The 13,812-nt window shown below is 46.4% G+C and overlaps 2 protein-coding genes across 2 annotated transcripts in view; both read right to left on the reverse strand.

The window, feature by feature from the left end:
- NEU1 (neuraminidase 1) overlaps window positions 1-3,776 on the reverse strand; it is an 18,388-nt gene extending 14,612 nt beyond the window's left edge. Inside the window, exons 1-5 of the mRNA XM_027876670.1 lie at window positions 3,694-3,776; window positions 3,309-3,535; window positions 1,827-2,019; window positions 1,171-1,433; window positions 208-390 (exon numbers count right to left, since the gene is read on the reverse strand). Coding sequence (XP_027732471.1) covers window positions 208-390; window positions 1,171-1,433; window positions 1,827-2,019; window positions 3,309-3,449 — 780 coding nt within the window. The 5' untranslated portion in view covers window positions 3,450-3,535; window positions 3,694-3,776. The remainder of the gene's footprint in view (window positions 1-207; window positions 391-1,170; window positions 1,434-1,826; window positions 2,020-3,308; window positions 3,536-3,693) is intronic.
- Window positions 3,777-3,874: 98 nt separating this feature from the next.
- SLC44A4 (solute carrier family 44 member 4) overlaps window positions 3,875-13,812 on the reverse strand; it is a 13,866-nt gene continuing 3,928 nt past the window's right edge. The window contains exons 7-21 of the mRNA XM_027876751.1: window positions 13,501-13,561; window positions 11,775-11,859; window positions 11,598-11,681; window positions 11,043-11,278; window positions 10,620-10,719; window positions 9,195-9,287; window positions 8,688-8,787; window positions 8,182-8,435; window positions 7,900-7,994; window positions 7,601-7,704; window positions 7,339-7,412; window positions 7,001-7,071; window positions 6,439-6,533; window positions 6,236-6,320; window positions 3,875-4,164 (exon numbers count right to left, since the gene is read on the reverse strand). Of these exons, the coding sequence (XP_027732552.1) occupies window positions 4,040-4,164; window positions 6,236-6,320; window positions 6,439-6,533; window positions 7,001-7,071; window positions 7,339-7,412; window positions 7,601-7,704; window positions 7,900-7,994; window positions 8,182-8,435; window positions 8,688-8,787; window positions 9,195-9,287; window positions 10,620-10,719; window positions 11,043-11,278; window positions 11,598-11,681; window positions 11,775-11,859; window positions 13,501-13,561 (1,662 nt within the window). The 3' untranslated portion in view covers window positions 3,875-4,039. The remainder of the gene's footprint in view (window positions 4,165-6,235; window positions 6,321-6,438; window positions 6,534-7,000; window positions 7,072-7,338; window positions 7,413-7,600; window positions 7,705-7,899; window positions 7,995-8,181; window positions 8,436-8,687; window positions 8,788-9,194; window positions 9,288-10,619; window positions 10,720-11,042; window positions 11,279-11,597; window positions 11,682-11,774; window positions 11,860-13,500; window positions 13,562-13,812) is intronic.

A 13,812-nucleotide genomic window follows, 5' to 3' on the forward strand; every position in this document is an offset into this window, starting at 1 on the left:
AAAATATGTTTAATAGGAATGTATATGTATAGCCTATATCAGACTGTGAACCGTCATGGGGGGGGTGAAGAGAAAAATTTAAAACTAAAAAGCCTGTGGAAGTGATTGTTGATAAATCAAAATAAATTAATAAAAAAAAAAGAAGGGTGTGTGTGGAGGTGATGCTTAGGGAATGGGTAAGAAGTAAGGAGTTTTGTACTTTCTAACCTGGCACTCATCAGGACTGAAGTCATTTGGCTTCTTAAGTTCTCCATAAGGAATCCCACTGATACTACCGCCATAGCGCCAGGATGCTCCTTTGTCATCACTAATGAGGCAGGAGACCCCATCACGCTCCAGGGTTCCATGGCCACAGACAATGAGCCGGCCCTTACATGGCTTATGCTGCTTCTGTTGGGAAAACAGAATGTCATGGAGTGAGATACATGGGAACTTCTAAACCAGGGACTCCAAGACAGGAAGGAGGCATCCTCAGTTACATAAGATCAATCAGAGGAAGTCTCTCTCATATTCTCTGAAGCTCCTTCCAGTTTTCCTCCAGTCCCAGCCTATAACCTCAACAGGTCTTGCTAAGGAGGCTATGTTCCAATATCTCAAAAGGCCCTTTCTCCTAAATAAGAAGCTTCTCCTTGGAACAAAATTCTGTGACAAGAAATTTGCCCATCTTCCAAATGAGAAGTTCATTGAAAAAATCCCATTCTCTCTGGTAAGAAAGGTTTTTCTAGGAAGACTAGATGACTTTTAAAGTCAGCTCTTCCAGCTCTAAAGCTGTGATCCTAAATCAGATTCCTGATATAAAAATTCCTTCTAGGAAATTTCATTCAAAATGGTGAGTCCCAACTCTACTACAACTTTTCTCTTCTAGGTCATCCTTGGGTAGGTTAATCTTGTCTTTTAAGAGCACAAGTCCCAACTCTATTACCATAATAATAATACTCATAGAATTGTTGCATTGAAAGAGACCTCAAGAGTCATTTGGTCTAAACCATAATTGAACAGGAATCTTCTCTACAACCTATCCCTGACAAGTAGTTACCCAGACTCTTTGAAGATACCCAGTGGAAGATAGGGAGCTCACCACCTGATAAAGAGGCCCATAATAGTTCACATTTATATAATAAATGTTCATTTCAAGAAGTTCCCCTTCCCACCCTACCTCACCCCAATGACCTGAATGCCAGAGCCTGGTCCTGGAGCAAACATTTCAGTTCCAATATCCAAGGAGAGGTTTCTGGGTGGGCTCCAAGTGATGCCATCATCCTTGCTCCACACCAGCATGGTGGAAGCCACAGAACACCCATCATAATGCGCACAGAGAGAATAGAAAAGGAACATTGTACCCGTTTCAACATCCCCAACTATGGCCCCCAGGTTCAGTCCATCGGCAACATCCCCATCGTCCACTATAAATGATGTGGGGGACCATGTGGCACCTGATAAAAACACAGGATCAAGACATAGGAATCAGATTCTCAGATCCCATCCTATTCACTTCCTTCTCTACTGCCTAGAGTCTCATGTCATCTCAGATTTAGCATAATACTTTGCCTGGACTTCTCATTCCTCCTTGTCTCCTAGGTATACGAATAAAGATTTTATACCTCCCTCCCCTCAATTCCCCACCTCCCACCAATAGACTGTAAACGCCTTCTCAGCAAAGCTATGCTATATATATATCTATATTTATGTATCTCTAATGCCTAGCACAGGGCTTTGTACATATTAGGCACTTAATAAATGTTTGTTAAATAAATGACTCAGTCATTTGGGTCCCCAGGCCAGATCCTACTTCCCTACCCCCCACCCTTTCCTCAGAATTCAGGCACCTCCATCTGTGGACCTCCGCATGGCAATGAATTTAGCCCCTCTATCTGAGGATGACATCTTCCGGGCCTCTGCAAATGCAAGGAGGGTCCCTCGGGGAGTAGCCGAGATCAGCGGTATTCTGAAAGTGTCCACATTCCCAGTTTGCTTCCCACTCACCCAAAGGAGCTGCTCCAAAGTCACCAATGGTTGTACCTGCAATAATAGGAGGAGAAGGAGGTCAGAGTAGGAGCTGGAGCTGGGGGTCTCTAATACCTAGTTCCTGAGAGGAGTAAGCATTTAGTCATATGCCTGGGTCTGATTAGGGAAGAATCATCAAGGTTCATAGATCATAGATATAAAGTTAGAACGGACCTTAGAAGCCTTCAATTTTATCCCTCAAAATTTTATGGATGAGGAAACTAAGGCACAGAGAAAAGGAGAAACTAAGAAACTCATGAGAAACTAAGGCACAATGACTTGGCCAGGGTTAGGGCTAGTTTGATGTCATATTTGAATGCCAAGTCTTCCTGACTCCAAGTCCAGTATCCTATTTTTAGCCACTGGTGACAATGGGTATACCTTATATGACTAGATAGCAGGGAAAGATGGAAGACTCCTGGGAGAATCTGAGAATAGAAGATTTTGAGTTCTAGGGAATGACAGAGTGGGAGATAGGGGTGAGGATAGAAGCTCAGGTGTCTTGGCAGATGTCGGTGTGCCCCCAGGGGATCTGGGTATGGAGATGGGGGCTCTGATATCTGGGCCTAGGAGGGAGGGGAGGACTGAGTTAGGTTCTTGGGAAGTTAGGACTTCAGAAGCCTAGACTTCCAGTGCTTAGATAGAGATAGAGAACGAGTAGCTTTGGTAGCCTTGGGACTGGAATGGGACAGAAAGATAGAGATCTGGGTGCTCAAGTATCTAAGGATGGAGCTAGAGGCACGTTTACCTGGGAGTAGGACAGGAGAGGAAGATGAGGAGCCTTAGTTGCCTAGATACCTGGGGAAAGGTGGAGGTGTGGGGCTCTGATGCCTGGGTCCCGGGGGACAAAGATGGGACATACATGATCTTAATTAGATACCTTGGTCATCTGCGAAGTCTTTGCATGGTGTTTATGTAAAGGCTGGGGGGGAGAAGTGTTTGATGCCTGGATCCCCAATGTGTGTGTGTGTTTGGGGGTGGGAATTCACGTTGGAGGGGGCATTAGTGGAGTGAGCATCTCGGACACCTGGGTCCCCCGAGGGAGGAGGGGCTGAGATGTCTGGCAGGTGTCCCGGGAGGTGAGGCGGACGGGCGCGGCGCAGGCAGAACGGGAGTAGGGGTCTGGAGAAGACGGGGATGAGGTGCCCATGAATTCCTCGGGGCGACAAAAGAGGAGGCTGGGAAGTCTGGGTCGGGGGCCCCGTCCCGGAGGGAAGCTGACACGGAAGGCTGCGATGCTGGAGCGAGGGCTTGGAAGCCTCGGTCCCCGGGCCCGGGAGACGGAGGAAGGACGGAGCACTTACCAGGCTGAAGTCATCGGGCACCCGCCACCCTTGGAGCTGCGGCAGCAGCAGAAGGCTCACCAGGGAAAGCCAGACTCCGCGGACTCGGCACGACCCCGGCGACCGAGTTTCCCGAGGCGCTAGTCCCTTCTCCTCCTCCATGGCAACGGCTCCCAGCCCCAGACACTGACAGCGCGGCAGGGGAGCAGAGGCTAGAGAACCAAGTCAGGTGATCCCGCTCCTTTGCCCTTTAAAAAAAAAACCCGCCCGATCCGTCCGGATTGGGCAGCGCCTTGCGCGCAGATATGGGCGCTTCCCTTCCCCTGTGAGGGACGGTACCGCGGCCCCTCCGATTGGACAGAAAGCTCCCACCTCCTGCCTCTCTCCCTCCCTACTATTGACTCACTGGCTAGCTTTAGGTAACAGGGTTTCCGATTAGCCCGGTCGGTCCCATGGGAGTCACTGGAGGAACGAGAGCTCATTGGCCGAAGCGAATAGGGAAAAGCACCCCGAGCCTTCTGATTGGTCTCAGAGCCTGGCCATTGAGGAACCTAGGGGACCAATTTAAAGCGGCAGGAGGCTGGGAGAGAATGAGACGGGCTGAGTTTGTGGCGGGGGAAAAATCGATTTTTAATAAAATCTGCGGATTATAAAATCTCCATCTGGAAACCCGGGGAATTGGGAAGGGGCGGGGGGAGGGCCGGGCAACGGGGACTGAGATCCGGGTGAGAAGCTTCCTAGGCCGGGTCTGGTTATTTCGCCTTTTTCCTCTTTTCCCCGGAGGGGCGCTCGTTCTTCTTCCCCAGAATCTTCATGAGGTTCTTGGACATGTAGTAGGGCTTGGCCAGGGAGCCGTCGTTCCGTTCCAGGTCTTCCACTGAGCCGGAAACCAAAAGCACCCCCGTGAATTCTGCCCTCTCCCAGTCCCTCCCTTCCCCCCATCCCCCAATCAGGAGGAAAGAGTTTCTGGGGGTTGTGCCTACTTGGGTCACTTTGATTTCTAATCCATTGTGCCGTTCTGTCTTATAGGTGAGTTCATCCCATTCACATTCACAATAATGACTACTAACTGTATTTCCCTCCCTCCTAATAATTCTTTTTTTTTTTTTGGTGTGGCAATTGGGGTTAAGTGACTTGCCTAGGGTCACACCGCTAGTGAGCTTTATGTGTCTGAGGTCGAATTTGAACTCAGGTCCTCCAGACTCCAGGGCCGGTGCTCTCTCCGCTGCTCCACCTAGTGGCTGTCCTATTAATTCTTGACTTTTTGAAAGCTGACTCTCCTTCAAAGCCTAGCTCAAAAGTCACCTGCATGAACCCTTTCTTGGTTCCCTGTCATTTGTGTTTCCTTTCTCTGGTATTGCCCAGCACTTGCTCATCCTAGCTCTGATCCTTTATAGCTTAGTGTGACCAAAGTCACTTCCTCTCTCTGAGCCTTAGTTTCCTCATCTGGAAAACTGGGTAGCTAGGTGGTACCTTTTAAAGAGTAGAGCATTAGACCTGGAGTTATGATGACTTGAGCTCCAATCTGGCCTTACACATTTAATAACTGTGTGACCCTGAGCAAGTCATTTAAGCCTTTGGGTGCCTCTGATTCCTCAAATGTAAAATGGGATAAACCTTTCTAAGTTGTTGAGATGATAAAATGAGATATTTATAAAGCACTTTGCAAACCTTAAAATGCTATATAAATGCAACTATAATTGTTGCTATTATCTGTAAAATGGGGATAAATAATGCTTCCACTGTTATGAGAAGAGTCTTACTATAAAGTACCACAAACTGTAAGCAGTTACTGCTATCTTTTCTAAGGTTAATTTCTATGTATATTTTACATATGTAATGTTTACTTTTTGGATTTTATATGATTTGTATACCATATTCCCATACCCCTCTTAGAAAATGAGGCTCAAAAAAAAGAAAATGAGGCACCATCAGGACAGGAAAATGTTCTGTCTAAACTTTGTACCTCCCAGCATCTCTCCCAGTGTTCTCTCCACAGCAGTAACTTAATAAATTTGGTAGAACTGAATTTAAAGTCTGTTTTCTCAGAGTCTTCCTCTTGAGAATTGCCTTTAAATCTATGACTCTTTCTTCGTCTCTTTTGCTGGATCGTTAATCTCCCCTCACCTACTACTCTCCTTCCTCTGTGTGTCCTTGAAGACCCTATTCAAGATCGTTTTCTTTTCTTTTCTCTTCCACCATGCCGTCCTTAGTGATGTCATTCACTGGCAAAAATCTGTATGTCCAACCCTAACTTCTGTACTGAACTTCATTTCCATGTTGCCAGTTGCCTGCTAGACATCTCCAAAGGTCGCATGGTTATCTTAGATTGAACAATGTCCAAAAGGGAAGTCCCAAAACTCCTCTCTTCCCTATTTCTACTGATGGCATCACCATCCTCCCAGTCACCTCAAGATTCTCTTTGACTTTTCTTTTGCCACCTTCCACATCTGAACAGTTGTTAAATTCTTGCCATCCTAATTTAGACTCTCATCACCTCTCACGTAAACTATTGTAATAGCTTCTTAATAGTTCTTCTTGGCTTGTCTCTTTCCTTTCCAATCAATCCTTGTACAACTGTCAAAATAATTTTCATAAGGCACAGGTCTGACCAAGTCACTCACTTGCTCTTACCTATGTGTTGCATCCCCTCCAGTAGAATATAAGTTCCTGGAGGTCAGAGATTTTCTCACTTTTGCACAGTGTCTTCCACATAGTGCTTAATAAATATTTGTTGAATTGGTTTGGGATTCAGGCCAGGATCCCCCAGCTCTTAACCCATTATGCCTTTTGGCTTGTGTCCATTACTTTTGTCAAGATCCTTCCACTTCCAGACCTCTTCTTGGGAGATACAGCAAGGGTTGATATGCTAGTTTGTCGAAGGTACAGGTGAATGTGTGGGGAATTTCACAGGGAGGGGCATGTTTCCAGGAGGAGGAAATACTCACAGAAACAGAGGAACAGAGTATCTACACACATGCTGAAGACACTGAAGAAGCCAGAAGCAATGACATAAGCACCAAGGATGGAGACCTGGAATACAGAGGATGATGACAGGAACTCAGAAGAGTGAGGGCTCTTGGAGGAGGGAGAATTCAGGTGAGGGGAACACTTAGGTCCCAGGAAGTAGGGATGGAGGCAAGTCACTCACCATGATGGGGAGCCAGTAGTAATTGAGGTCAGGGGAACGAAATTCCTCCTTCAGGGCTGGGATTCGGCCAGTGAAGAAAAAGAAAGAGAGGATGCCTGGGGATAAGAAGAAGAAGGCATGAAGTGGGAGTGGAGCAGCTCTCTAATTCTCCCCCAAAATTATACTCATCTCTTCTAATTCTTGGTTTTTCTTCCCTCCTCCACACACTGGCATACATTCTCCTCAGAGAATCATATTTACCTGGGCTCCTCCAGACTTCATTGTGGTGATGTGACAAAATGATTGGCTTTGGAATCAGGTTTTTCCTACTGCCTCTACTTCTTACCTATGTGACCTTGCATAAGGTAATTAACCTTGCTGGACCTTAATTTCTTAATCTGTAAAGTAAGGGGTTAGATTAAACCTCTAAGGTCCCCTTTAGCTCTAAACTGTGGATTCTGTGAAATCATATTCCATCTCTGGGCCTTGGTTTCCTTCTCTGTAAAAATGAGGGGGAAGGAAGGGGTTGGACTAGGTAATCTGTCTATTGTCTTCTGTCTCTAAATTCTGTGCCCCTACTCACCAACTCCCGAAACCACAAGCAATTTGCCAAAGAAAAGCAGCAAGTCTGTCACTTTATCTAGGACGACCACCCTGTTGGCAGAATTTGGGAAGTTATCTCTGGGGTCACTGCCAGGGGGAGCCCACCATCCGTACTGAGGTTGTCCAGATGTGGCCAGATACCCAGGGAAGAAGTCAAGGAAGGTTAAAAACAGAGCAACTGCAGAGATGGGATGATTAGGGATTTGGGGGAAAGCAGGATGATGGACCTTTATGGGTAGGAGTTTCCTTAAGGTAGGGAGGCAGGGGTTGGATCTTAGGAGATTTGAAGAAATGAGGCTGAGGATTTGACACTCTGACCTGACAATGTTCCTCATGAGCAGCATGAAGGCATTCTTAGCAGAGATGCAGAAATTCTTCCCATAGACAGCAATCTAGGAGAAGAGAAACCAGAAAGGAAGATTGCTAACACATTTTCCCTTGTTTCCCTGTAGTTACACTGTTTGCTGATGGGGTGGAGATAGGGATGAGGGTGGAGAGAGACACTGTGAAGGTTCTCGAAGTGGTTTATTGGAGGTTGGGAGGGAGGGGATATTTTTAGACATAATCCCAAAGACCTCACCATGATGTATGCATTTCGGTTCAGGAATTTGATGAATTTCTCCAGACACCAGAAGCAGCATTTGAGACAACACATAAGACATCGGATCAGGGAGTTCTGGGCTCCTAGAGGTGGGAGTGGGGTGGGGTGGAGAGGACAGGAGAGGAGAGGAAGATCTAAGTAACTGGTCTTAGCTGTTTTCATCAACCACCTAAGACCCCTAAGCTGCCAACCCTCCCCTCCCCACAGAACTGAAGTGTCAGACCCAGCCTCTTGTTCTCCCCTACCCAAACTCAGGTACCTAACCTCTCTGGTCCTACCTCTTAGTTTGTGATCGAGGTACTCCAAGACAACCCTCACTATCTGGACCAGAGTCAAGATCAAGGCTCCAAAGGCCAGGGACCCTGTGTGGTAACTGAAGAGATGAGACCAGCTGTTAGGGGCTAGCCTTACTTGAAAATCTAGACCTTCTCTGTCCTCCCCTCAGAGACTAAGGAACCCCTCCTTAGTCCAGTCCCCAAGTCTCTCCTCTTAGAAGCCCAGGTTTCAATCTCCTGACTTTTCTGAAAGTCCCAAGCATCCTCTCCCCGAACTACACTGACCGCAGAGTCCTGAAGAAAGCAGCAGTCAGGGGACAAGAAGGGATATCCTGGGGCTTGTTGAAGGCCCAGTAGAAGGAAGCAAAGGCCCCAGCCAGGACACACTGCCCTAAGGCCAGCACCCAGTTGAGTGTCCAAAACAGTCCTAGGATCCCATAGATCTGCAGATTAAATAGTGAACGCTGGGCTGGCCCTGAAGAGGAGTAACCTAGGAACTGGCAAGTTAGACCTGGGCAGTTGGTGATGGAGAAATTGTCCTGAAAGGGAGAAGGAAGCATAGGGAAGGGCCATTAATCAGTCTGTGTGCTAGGCGGTAGAAAATGAGAAGACAGAAATAATCTCATTCTTTCTCTTCTGTCCCCAGATTTGAGATCTATGTTAGACCCCCTCCTCCATTTTATTTCCTCACTAATTGTAAGGTCACCCACCCTATGGAACACAATAGGATCCCCATCATATCCTCTCGGTTTCTTCCCCCAAATATCCTTCTTGTCCTGGAGCCTCCTTACCAGGGGGTTACATGTCTTATTGATGACATCTTGACAGCCTGGGTCAGTGCCACTGGGAGCCCACCATCTGTATTGAGGTTGTCCAGATGTGGCCAGATACCCAGGGAAGAAGTCAAGGAAGCATGAGATAGTAGAAGGAGGTCTGGATTTGGGGTCAGAGGATCTGGGTTGGCACTATTACTTATTATGTGTGTGTGATTTTGGACAAATCAATCAACCAAGCCTTTATTAAGGGCCTACATGTGCCAGGCACTGTGAAAATCATTTAATCATCTATTTCTAGCCCTAAATCCTGCAATCTTATGATAGTAGGGAACGTGTTAGGGTTAGGGAAAGATGATTTTCCAGGCCCTATCATGAAGGAGCAAATGCTTCCCCCATTAACAACCAGGGCCCCTCAGAACTCAAAGGAAGACATAGTTCCCCACTACATCCTAGGGCTCCCTGTGGGCCACAGAGATTAGGAGCTTAGTGCATAGGGGATCTGAGACGTCATTCAGAGGATACAGAGCTGTCATGACCCAATAGGCCACACAGATGAGCAGGAGGACAAACGTCAGGAGCGGGAAGAACAAGGTGGACATCATCTGCCCCACAGCCCTGCAGAAGAGACATTCTCACTCACTCACACACCAGGCTGCACCCCTTTTAATCTCCCAGTTAATGCTTTGGGTCTCTCTGCAACATTATTACCCTACCATTCCCATCATTTTGTTCTTCCTTCCAATCATGCTCTCCCTCCTCCATATTTTTTATATGGTTAGAATATATCGTTCAGTCGTTTTCAGTCATATCCAACTCTTGGTGACCCCATTTGGGGTTTTCTTGGCAAAGATACTGAAGTGGTTTGCCATTTCCTTCTCCAGCTCATTTCACAGAAGAGGAAACCGAAGCAAACAGGGTTAAATGACTTGCCCAGAGTCACACAGCTAGTAGGTATCTGAGGCCAGATTTGAATTCAGGAAGATGAATCTTTCTTATCCCAAGCCCAGTACTCTATCCATTTCACTACATAGCTGCCCTAGGGATTAGAATATAAGTTTCATGAAAGTCATCACTGGTAACATGAATTGCATGCCAGAAGTGGAGTAAAAGACATTGAGGACAGTTTCCTCACCTGTGAAAAGAGGGGTTGGATTTAACAATCTCTAAGGTCCCTTCTAGCTCTAAATCCTATGATCTAATATGTATGATTAGAAAAGGAAGTGGGTCAGCCATAGAGGGGAGACTGAGAGACAACAATTGGAGAGTCTGAGGGGTATGCTGGTACCCTTGTGATTCTAAAAGAGCCACAGAAAGGCCTCCAGCACAGTGAGTGGAGGATAAATCATTCTGTGGATAGCTTATGAAGACATGGATGAGAATTACATAGTATGACGAAATATGGTGGGGTTTGCAATCTGTTGGAGGACATAGTACTCAACAATAAAATCAATTAAACATCTAAGTATCTAAATATAATTTATACCTAAAAGTCTTATTGAAGTTTTAAACTTTAAAATGCAAAATCCGACCTTAGACACTTGACACTTACTACCTGTGTGACCTTGAGCAAGTCACTTAACCCCAACTGCCTCACCAAAAAGAAAAAAAAAATCAAAAACTAAAATGCATAAAATTTCTTAGGTTTAAAAAGCTTAAAGCTCCATGCTCCTTCCTTTTAAGGAAGACAGGAGCTCCCCACCACCCAAAATGGATAATTACCTACACTATAGGGTTCAGCTCTCCTATCATCCCTCCCATCCCTCCCTCTGTCTCAGTACTACTCTCTCTCCCTTTCCCTGATTCTCCACATATCTTCGCTCTCTCTGTGACTGGCCATTTCTCTCTTTAACTCGTTTCTGCCCCCCCTTTCCCTGCCCCCAACCCCACTTTTTGCTCACTTTTATATTATCACATCTTAAATCTCTCCCCACTCTCTTCCCCACTAACTTGCTGGCTTCCTCGAGGAGAGCGATGGCTATCCGGATCCTTTGTCTGAGGAAGATCAGAAGCAGCAGAAGGATCCCCTCCAGCACAGAAATCAGAATCACTATGGGAGAAATGGTGAGGGCAGTGGGAATCACAGGAATGATGGAGAAGAGATGAGGACTATGGAGTTAATGCACTGGGGGGGTATGGTCACCAGCTCCGAAGGGAAATATGATGGGGTTGGGAAAGGTCAGAGATATCACCAGCTCTGAAGGAAAACATAGAACGGTTTGGGAAGGTCAGAGATACACCCAGTATCTGGCAAGGGGATGGGGGAACAAGTAAGTGGTTTTGTGGGTCGTGCTCAATCTATAGGGATGGGCTTTGGTTGGGTTTTAGAGAGCCTGGCAATCCAGGGTGTTACGGGAGGAGGGCATGACTTACAGGCAACCAGCCAGGTCTCTTGCACACTCTGGTAGGCGGAAAGGTTGGTGGTAAAGCCCAGCTGGGAAATAGTGGCTCCTTTATCCCGAAGTGTCTTGTATTCTTTCCAACAGTGGTAGATCCCATACGCGAGAACCCCTAGCACCCCCAAAATCAGCACCAACACCAGGGGGCCCGCCACAAGGCGAAGTAACAGCAAAAACAATAAGCTCAAGACCAGAGAGATAGCCAGGGCACTGAGGATAGGAAGGGATGGAATGAGGGATGGAGATCTTGAAGTTCTTGTTTTCTCCACACTGTTCCTGAAGCCCCTAAACCTTCAGAGCTATCTCCCTTGCCCCTCATCCAAGGGAACTATGTGTTGTCTCTCCCAGGGCAGATTTTCTTTCCTTCCAGGCCTTGTGATCTACAGTCATCCCCAGTTCCTCTTCTGCTTTCTCATTTTCCTGTCCTCTACTTTTAAGCCAATATCCCCATGTACCAACGGCCTGTGACTTCCTAGAGTAAAGGGACTGAAGAAAGGAAGAGAGATTCTGGAAAAACCTGGCAACTCACATAAGGATCCAGTACCAGGACCGAGCAATATCTTCAAAAATCTTGGTGCTGATTTCTCGGGCATTAAGGGTGTCCAAGAGACCACTGAGGTGAAGGAAAAGGATGAAACTTGATATGAGGGCCAAAGGGTAGATGGAGGAAGAACAGGGATGAGGGATGAGAGAAGGGATATCTCACTTGATGCCTTGAGTGATATTAGTTGTGTTCAATGAAGAGGCAGGAAGAATCTCAGATCCGACAGAAGGAATACATCGGCCCAGAGCTGGAGAGGGAGAATTCAGTGAAGGTTAGATTCGTTTGGTACCTGGCACCCAACTTCCTGGTCAATAAATACTTGTTGGATGTAAGGATGGTCGATTCCTGCTCCCCTTGGGAAGCAAACAGAAACCTTCCTAAAGTCGGGGCCTGACCTGCTCCAACACTTCAGAGATCTTAAGTCTCCTTCAGAGGTTTATCATCCCATTTTGCCCCCTATCTATTGCTTTGTGCTGGGCCCTCTTGTCTCTCTATACTCTTTTTGGTGATCTCATCATCTCCTGTAGATTCAACCAATCATTTCTATTCAGATGACTACCAAATCTATCTACCCAGGCCCCATCTCTCCTGATGATGATCTCTCCTGAATAATTCCAATCTCACATGATCAAGTGCCTAATTCTCCCGGATGTTCCATGGGCATCTGAAACTCATCACGTCCAAAAAGACCTCATTATCTTTCCTCTTAAATCCATCCCTCCTCCAGACTTCCCTATTTCTGTTAAGTGTGGCACCATCTTCCCAATCACTTAGGTTTTCTAATCTAGGAGTCATCTTTGACTCTTTGTTCTCGCTTTTCCTTTCCTCACCTCTTCTCACATCCAGTGAATTTCACCTTCTCTTTATTCACATCCCAACCAGCACAGTTCAGTCCCTTATCCTGGACATGGATCACTGTATTAGTCTTCTAATCGATCTTTCTGCATCCATTCTCTTCCCTCACCAATCCATTTTGCACATGAATGCCAAATGGCCATTCCTAATGGTCTAACCATATCACAACTAGAGGAATCAGGAAAAGTCTCTTATAGGAGGAGACACCTTAGCTAAGTCTGGAAGGAAGTTAGGGATTCCAAGAGGTGGAGGTGAGAAGAGAGAGCATTTCAGGTGGTGGAGAGGAAACAGACTAAATAGCCCAATTTAATTAGATTATAGAGCACTAATATGTAAGGAACCTGGAAGGATAGGCTGGAGCCGCATTGTGAAGTAAGTGGTTCTTCTGTTGAATACCAAAGAGGAGTCTGTGAGTGACTGGATTTGGGGAGACCGATTATGAGGCTATAATAATGACTCAGGAGAAAGGTGAGAAGGGTCTGGACTAGGATGGTTGTCTCATTAGTAAATTGATGTGGAAGAAGTAAAGTGGATAAGACATGGCAACTGAAGGATATGAGGTGAATGGAATGGATGGGACAGGAGGTAGGTGATTAAGGTATCGAACTTGGGTGACTGCAGGAATGGTAGTGCCTTCGATGGAAAGAGGGAAGTTAAAAGAAATGGGGAGTTTAGGGGGAAAGACAATGAAAGCTGTTTTAGACGTATGCTGGTTTTGGGCTGCCTATGGGACTTTCAGTGGAGATGTTGAGTAGGCAGCTGGAGATACTGGCCTGGTGCTCTAAGTATGTGCTAAATGCACAATTAATGTACAGTGAATAAACACGTGCTAAATGAAGCCCAGTGCAGGGAAAAGAGCCCTGGACAGAGTAACAGAACACGTGGGTTCTGACTGCCACTAACTTGCTGAGTGATCTTGGACAAGTCCCTTCTCTCTGGGCCTCCAGTTTTTCCTCTGAAGCAGCTGGCCTAAACAGTCTCTAAAGCCCCTTCCATCTGTATATTTTTGTGAAAGGACAAATCACTTACTAACCTGGAGTAGAAGGGAGGAGGAAAGCAGGGCAGAGGTCCAAATTCAGACTTAAAATCACATCCTGGGGAAAAGGATGAAGATACGGTCACACACAGACACACACACACACACAAACACACCCCACTTGGGGGAGGGAAAAGTGATGTGGAGCTGGTGGAGAAGATTCACGGTTGGGTTGACCTCATGTGGTCCTGCCTTTACCCTTCGCAGAAAGACTTTGATTGTTGATCATAGTTGACTTGACTTGAGATCATAGTCCTGGGGTGTGTGTGTGTGTGTGTGTGTGTGTGTGTGTGTGTGTGTGTGTGTGTG

This window comes from Vombatus ursinus, unplaced genomic scaffold, assembly GCF_900497805.2.
Source record: "Vombatus ursinus unplaced genomic scaffold, bare-nosed wombat genome assembly UNPS02014811.1, whole genome shotgun sequence".
NCBI classification, from domain to species: Eukaryota; Metazoa; Chordata; class Mammalia; order Diprotodontia; family Vombatidae; genus Vombatus; species Vombatus ursinus.